This window comes from Hetaerina americana, unplaced genomic scaffold (genome assembly GCF_022747635.1).
Source record: "Hetaerina americana unplaced genomic scaffold, ioHetAmer1.1.p SCAF_5, whole genome shotgun sequence".
Classification (NCBI taxonomy): domain Eukaryota; kingdom Metazoa; phylum Arthropoda; class Insecta; order Odonata; family Calopterygidae; genus Hetaerina; species Hetaerina americana.
In genome coordinates, this window is record NW_027287095.1 from 61,981,729 (window position 1) to 61,989,306 (window position 7,578).

The following is a 7,578-nucleotide window of genomic DNA, read 5'->3' on the forward strand; positions in this document are numbered from 1 at the left end:
AGCGGCAAAGAAAGCGAAGTCGATCGCATCTACCGGAAAATATATGGCTGGCGTGTTTTGGGATGCAAAAGGAATCCTGGTAATTGATTAATTTGAAAGATGCAGAAAATTTCCTGTGGAAGATTACTTCAACCTTCTTGACCAACTGGATGACAAAATTCGCGAGAAGAGGCCTGGCTTGGAGAAGAAAAAAAAATCATTTTTCACCTGGACAACCTGCTGCCTGGGCGATAGGAAAACTACGGGATTTAGGGTACGATATCCTCGGCCATCTCCCCTATTCTCCTGATTTAGCACTCTCACTCTTCCATCCGTTCCCATACTGGAAGAAATTTGTTCCTGGGAAGCGCCTCGCGTCCACTTGAGAGGGCCTTAGATGGATATTTTCACAGCCTTCCAGACTCTAACTTTCGGGAGGGACAACTGATGTTGAAGGAACGCTGGACCAAGTGTATTGAAATCAAGGGAGATTATGTAGAAAAATAAAATAATTTTTCAACTGAAAATGGCGCTCTTTCATTGTTAGGCCGACAACTTTTCATCTTATCCTTAAAATTATCAGAAGTGTACAATTTTAGTATCTTCGTCAAAAATGTGTTGAAATTTCCGATATATCACTTTACAAATGAAGTTTATCTTTGAATATTAATAAGTACCCGACCAAATTATTTTTCTTTGTAGTGAATTGGTCAGTTCCCGTATTTATAAAAAAATCCGGAGGAAGAATAAACGGTGGAGTTCAGTCCTGTGTGATTCAGGCGTGATGGTTAGGGATGCTGAAAGTGCGATAAAGGAGGAGATGATGATGAGTCACAAACAAAGTGGATAGGAAATCGTGGACAAACCTGCAGCCGGTAGCAGATCTAGAAAACCTCTGAAGTTGAGGGAGATGCATGTTCATATATGAACAGAAGTAGTTATTTAACCCTAAAGAAAGTTCAAAAATCATGTTAAACTCTTAACTAATCGTAATTATTTACAGACCGCAAAGCAACGCGCGGTAATAATTTCTCATTTAATATTTTCAAATATTTCATTTATTGCCCTGTTGACAGCAGGATTTAAAAAGTAGTTTCGTGTGTCAAATTAATAATTATCATTAATTTAAAATAAAAATTTCTTCAAGGGAGCATGATCCCCCTTCCTGTAGTACGAGCAACGACATATTTCTCTATTACGTGGATTATTTTTCATTAAGGAATGATTGAACACGTGGATGATTTATTGTACTTGCATCTTGGCAGAGATATGACATAAGATGGTGGGATAAGCGGAGAAACTGCTCGAGAAGAATCCTAGACTTGCAATTGCTGGCAGTATGTGGATTATATAAACGAATTTATGTTTCTCATAGGCAGGAAAAAATGGCACTGTGTAAACGTGCGCTCCTTTCGACATTATTATTGGAGTAAAACTGGCATATCAAAGTAACCATCATAATCACCCTCATATTGCCAAATTAGGTGCACATGAGGAATATAAAAAATAATTGTGGCAGAAATAGAGAAAAAATAGTGAAATGGGTTTAAGGCGATGGCAGCATAAAATCATGGTATCGCGTTTCCTAAAATTGTGTCATTTTTAATGCGTTCATCTTCTTTTCATCCATCTTATAATATGTAGGCACCAATAAGTATTATCTTCTATTCCTCTCTGTCATTTCCCAGTCTTTTCATTACCATTTAACTCTTTGCTCCAGCATCCTTCATGATGTGCTTGATGAATTCTTGCCTTGACCTCTTGCCCTATTTATTTTATTCCTTTCCTTTCATTCTTCCTTCCTTTTAATTCACCATGGACTCCTTGTTTTTAAAAATAAGTCAATCAACTTTCTTTTTCTTTGTTTTACAGCATTCCATAACTGTATTCATTCTCTCGCTCTCTCTAAGGTCTCTTCATTACTCTATCCATCCAAGAAATCCTTACTAATGTTCTCCAGCTCTACATATCAAAGGCCTCTATTATATTTTTCTCCTCTTTGCCAATTGTCCATATCTCTGAGCCTTACATAAATGTATACTCTGTATTAAGATTTTTACATACTTTTTCTAATTGCAAGGCTAATCTAAGCGTTAACGTGGCAATATTGGCTCATGTATTCATAATAAAATGTCAATGGCACAAAACGGGTCTTAGAATTATGCAAAAATAAAATAACACGATTAATTGTTGTATCACGATATCACAAATGCCAGTTTTTACCCGAATGCCAGTGTATTAGGATTAAAGATGGATTTGATTTACCAAACGCATTGAAGGAATCGAACATCTTGTTCAGTTATTAATATTGCGAAAGTATTTAAAGAGTATGTGACGAAAGGAATTTATCGATCGATGTGTTGTGGGCGAGTTCCATATGTTGAAATCTGTTACTGAGAGAGAATTATGAAGGAGCGTAGTCTGGGATGTAGGAATGTAAGTGGGAAAACCTATTCTCTAAGAAATGCATTCTTTGGTACCGGTCATTTAGAAAAGTTACTCGTTTTAATGTACGAAATCATAGTTTGAAATTCTGCAAATAAAATTAACACAAGCATTATAAGTCCTTTTTAAATTTTGATTTATATCTTCCCAAATATTTTGACGGGTGACATCACAGCACTCGAATGATGCGTGAGGTTATATATTTTTGACTGTGAATGGGAGGGGGGCTTATTCCCATTTCCTCAAAGTTGGTGGAGAACCAGAAATACTTTACAGGAGTCTTGGAATTCTAGTTCATCCCAGCAGAGAATACGATTGTTAATTACAGCATTAAGTTAGTTACCGACGAGGAGCATAACTGAAACCCCATGCATTAAATTTGGAGATTTGATCTTGAAAATATTCGATGTTTTTAGCTAACGCAAAACGATTTTTCATTATGAATTTATTTTATATTAACGAGAAAATACTCTCGATACTTTCTTCAATTAGCTGTACACTCTAAATTTCTATATGCTCCGAGTATTTGAATAAGAAGCACATAAATTTGGCAGTCGTCCGCGTGGAAATAGCAGTCGCACTGCTAATGCACGACGGAAATTCTCATCAAGGGATTCATCTTACTTCAACCTGTGATCTCATTTGATTCGCAGCTATTTTGCCCATCCACTGCCAAGTTAATTTAACAAGAATGTCACATTTTACATTTCACGCGGAGGTTTTTTGTGAAGCTCCTTCCCTTCGCGTCGATTTTGCATACTTGCCCGAGAAGAATCTGGCTGTCCGTCACATAAAATCTCGGATGCCTTTGTGGGAAGCAAAAGAGGAATACCTTGAGGAAGAATTTTGTCTTAAAATACCCCAGCCCACGTCTGTGAAAACTATAGACGGCGAAGATAAAATAAATTTGAGGCTCCAAAAACCGACGCGTCCGAGAAATACAAGAGATAAGGCACTCCCAGTTAAGGTGGAGCTGCTTATTTTTTATTTTTAGTGTCCATTAGTCGTGCCGAACTCGAATAGAAGAACGCTTCTGGACGTGCTGGATTCGATAGAACTTCTTTTAAGGCCATTCTCGGGACAAATTAGCTATGGAACTAGGAGAGCGTTAGAAAGTGTAAAAAACTTTGTCAAATCGATAGAAAAAGATCTTAATAAAATACTTAATTTTTAATAACTGATCATATTTAATTCTTTTTACTGACACTATGACATTTTGGAATTCATTCTTGTTCTCTTTATTGGTTATGCACATATCACTTGCATACATTTATTTTCATTCTCTAAGCTCCCATCTCTCTAGATATTTCATGTTTGAAGTAATTCCGATTAGCATTCACTTCGATATCCTCAACTCGATCAATACCTACTTCTCATATTTTCTATTGTCTAGTTAATTTTCTAGCGATAACTCCGGCTGACTGTTTTCTTTTGATAGTGTACAACATGTAGGGGTTTCTTTCTTTTAATTGTTGAGTTCTTATGCATGTACTATGGTCAGTTAGAAAAACAACTGGCATTTTGAAATAAACATCATTTGATAAAAGCTGAATGGGTTGGGTTTACTGGGTTGTTAACTCTGAGATACCCGTTGCTCGTTATTTTCGAAATAATTTGCGTTTAGCTATGTTGCTCATGATTCATCTCTATTTTACGAGTATCTTCCAATAATTACAAATCTCTAAATTTGGTTTTATCACGGGATTTTCCGCTTAATCGTAATAATGGGAAATTATTAAAGTTAAAGGAATTTTTCAAGCATTATACTTATTGATTTGAAAATGTAATTCTTTGCGCTCCTTACACGTCTTCTGAATTGACAGGGCAATTTTTCCCTGTAGACTCATGGCCAATTTTTTGTAGTTAATTCGACTGTTGCATGTAAATAAATAATGACTTATAATTCAATAATTAATTTTTCCGACAAAGTTTCAGCTGGAACGTAATTTTTAGGGCAGAAGTTAGAGATTTCAAAGAATGATTATAATTTACTGTAACGCGAGTTACAACATCAGGAGTATTAACGCAGGATTTTGAAATGGCTTTCAGATCTATGAAAAGCAACTATTTTATCAGGTAACTCATTCTGAAAGAATTATTTAGTGTACCGTTCTAGTTATGGAAATTCAATCACGAAAGCTATACATTGTATGCTGTCTAAAAAAATATTTTTTGTGCATTTTTATATACTTGTACGCGAAGTTGATCAATGAGGTAACGGTCTCATAAGCGTAGGACGTTGATAAATCTTAACAGTTCGCTTTTTGTGCGAATTAAATAGATCAAATATTTTTTTGAATAGACGTCAGCGGCAAAAAGCTCTAAAAATGAGATTGGGCTCATTCCCAAGCGTGTATCTGGAAACCGCTTTTGTGAGGCAGAGCTAAGGTACTGGAGACCGTTCAGGAGGATGGGAAAGGAGTGAGGAAGACATCAGGGCAAGGATTATTCAAATGAGAAGACAGTGTTTATAAAAAATGCTGAATTTATTTTTTGCAGTGATTTTCTCCCATTTTTGTACAAAATATTGCAAAAATATATTTCTACTATGGCTAGCATTTTTCATATTTTTTATGGCGGGTGCACAAACAAGAGCCGCTTGGAAGGGATGGCTGGGAGGATTTTCGGCGTGGCCGTCCGAGAGGTGGAGGAGGGAAATTGAAAGAGACCGCAGGGCTCCTTCCTATCCCTCCGGATCCACCCACTCCTCCTCCCCCTTCCCCGCTCCCCCCGTCTCGTAGAGAGAGAGGAGGGAAGAAAGAGAGAGAGAGAGAGATTCGGCCGACCGTTCCGCCTGAACCCACCCGCATCCCCCACACACCGTGATGGACACATGAGGAGATTCCAACGACCGTCCTCTCTCCAGAGAACGAAAACAAAAGAAAACAAGACAGTAAAGTCTCTGACAGAGCTGGGATCTCGAATCGAGCGCCAAAGGGGGGATGATGGACCCGAGGCGTTTGGCGGTGAGCGGGAAGCTGCTTAGGCTGAGATGTTTTACGTGGCTTTTTCCTTTTCTTTTCGGCGGCGTGTTTTTTTAAATGTTATTTTTTCCTCCTTTTGTTGTTTTTTGTTCTTTTTTTTCTATCCATCAAGTTCCCCAAAATAAGTCTTCAGACGGGAGAGCAGCACCAATGAAAGCCTTCAGGGTGTTGGTTTTCGCACTTGATTTAGCAGTAGGGGTAGTTGGGGCAAGCGGCGGGGTGGACTCCAGCGGGGTACTCCCTGGTGAGTGGGGCGGCGTAGGGGTAGGGGTAGCCGACGGTGTTGCAGTAGGGATAGTTGGGGCAGGCGGCGGGGTGGACTCCAGCGGGGTATTCCCGTCCGTAGTGGTAGAGGGGAGCGGCGTAGGGAGTGACGGCTGAGGGGTTGCTGCTGTGGAGAGCGATGAGTGCGTTGTCGCAGTGGGGGTAGTTGGGGCAGAGAGCGGGGCTCAGTCCGGCGGGGTAGCGGTCAGCCTCAACGCACATGGCGGCGGCGACGCAGGCGGCGAAGACGATCTGCAGGAAAGAGAGAAGAAAAAGTTATTAAAATTTGTGATCGGAAATGTGTGCAGGACGAAGTATAAAACGAAAATAAAGTTGGTCTGTTTAAGTAATGGAGAGAGATTTTCAGCGACTTTTTTTCGCTTCAGATATGATGGATGATGTGCAGCCGTTACACAACAGAAAAGAATTATCTTAGGTACAAAGATTTTCTTCAGTAGGAAAGTGTAAGTTGAAGTTTAAAATATTAATGTAAAATGAGAATAAAAATATTATTGGATGTGAAACTAGCGATGTACGATTTAGTTTATTTCGGATTGAGATCTGCAAAAGGCGAAGTAAAACAATACTTAGTGATTCATCAAGGAAAATATATTTTTCGCAGATTAAATGATGACACTTGTCAAGTTCCTTTTTAGCAATAATTTCCAAGAAAAATTGTAGAAATATGATTTCTAAACGATGTGCAGGAAAATAAAGCAGCAAGAATTAGGTGGGTTACAGCGTTGCAAATTAAAGCGTTTGTTGTAAAGTGCTTCTTAGGTTGACTTTATGGAACAAATAGGATTCCTATTCAATGGGGCAATGTTTATCCAAATATTAGATTAAACGTAACAAACGAAGTCCAAGAGTGAGGTAGAACAATTTAGACGTAAAAGCTTTCTCGCAATCTGTGAAAATGTCTAATGTTCAAGTTGTCCATGGCAGTAAGTGGGAAATAGTAGAAGCATCGAATGAAAATCACAATTTTTACCAGTTTCCACAGAGGTTAAGTTACTGTTTCCCGAATCAAATCTAATAAGGGTTTACCTCGGAGAGGATATACAGTTAAATGTGAATTTTTATGATGCAAGTAAAATGGTTGCTCATGAGAGGTCTACTGAATTGACTGAATGAAGAGAGAAATGAAGGGATTACTCAGTATGAAACAGAAAGAGAAGGGATTACAGAGAATGAATACGACAGAAAACTTTAAACTAAGGTTTCACCGCGAATGGAAGGCACCATAAAATGCTTCTGAGAGTTAAAAGGGGTAGCGGTTATGCTGATGGACAGCTCACAACCACGCTTCGTGATGAATGTAAGTTTTCAGTGGGGGTAAGAGCAAAATATCACGTCTCCAAGGGTTGGAAAACGTATTAAAAGAGATCCTAGTGAAAGAGAAGAGAGAGAAAGAAAAAGAGAGGCACTTAATCCTACTGAGGAGGACTTACCAGTTTGGCGAACATTTTGTCGGTTTGGTGGTGTGTGTTTGCGGTTTGTTTGGCTTGTCAATCCAAGTGCTCCTTGACTGGTCTTGGCTGCTCAAGTCGTGCCTTCACCGTCGTCTCCGGCTCCTTATATACTCGACTCAACTCTTCGCCCCCGAAGCACTCGGGACCTTCCAGATCGCTGAGCGTCGGGGACGCCCGATGGGGAGAGGGTAAAAATAAAGAGAATTAAAAAAAGGCGTGGTTATCACGTGACCCTCACCCACCACACCCTATCACCCCACCCAACGCGATACGGAGAGGAGCAGGGCAGAACGGTGGTATTCCTCTCCGGGAGCCGAGGTGGGAGCGGGTGGGGCAATTCTTCGCGGGCCTCCGCCCCACACCAAGCGGGCGGCTGGCGAGAAACCCCTTCCCATACCCTCCCCAGTCATCAGCCACAATCCTCGTGGCCTCCA

At 39.7% G+C, this 7,578-nt stretch overlaps 1 protein-coding gene across 1 annotated transcript; it reads right to left on the minus strand.

Annotated features, from left to right (window-relative positions):
* Positions 1–4,891: 4,891 nt before the first annotated feature.
* LOC139694032 (cuticle protein 1-like) lies at positions 4,892–7,255 on the minus strand. Its single transcript, XM_071592430.1, has 2 exons — positions 7,124–7,255; positions 4,892–5,924 (listed from the first exon to the last, which is right to left on the minus strand). The coding sequence occupies exons 1-2, from the start codon at positions 7,136–7,138 to the stop codon at positions 5,595–5,597; spliced, it is 345 nt and encodes a 114-aa protein (XP_071448531.1). The 5' UTR covers positions 7,139–7,255; the 3' UTR covers positions 4,892–5,594.
* Positions 7,256–7,578: the final 323 nt, after the last annotated feature.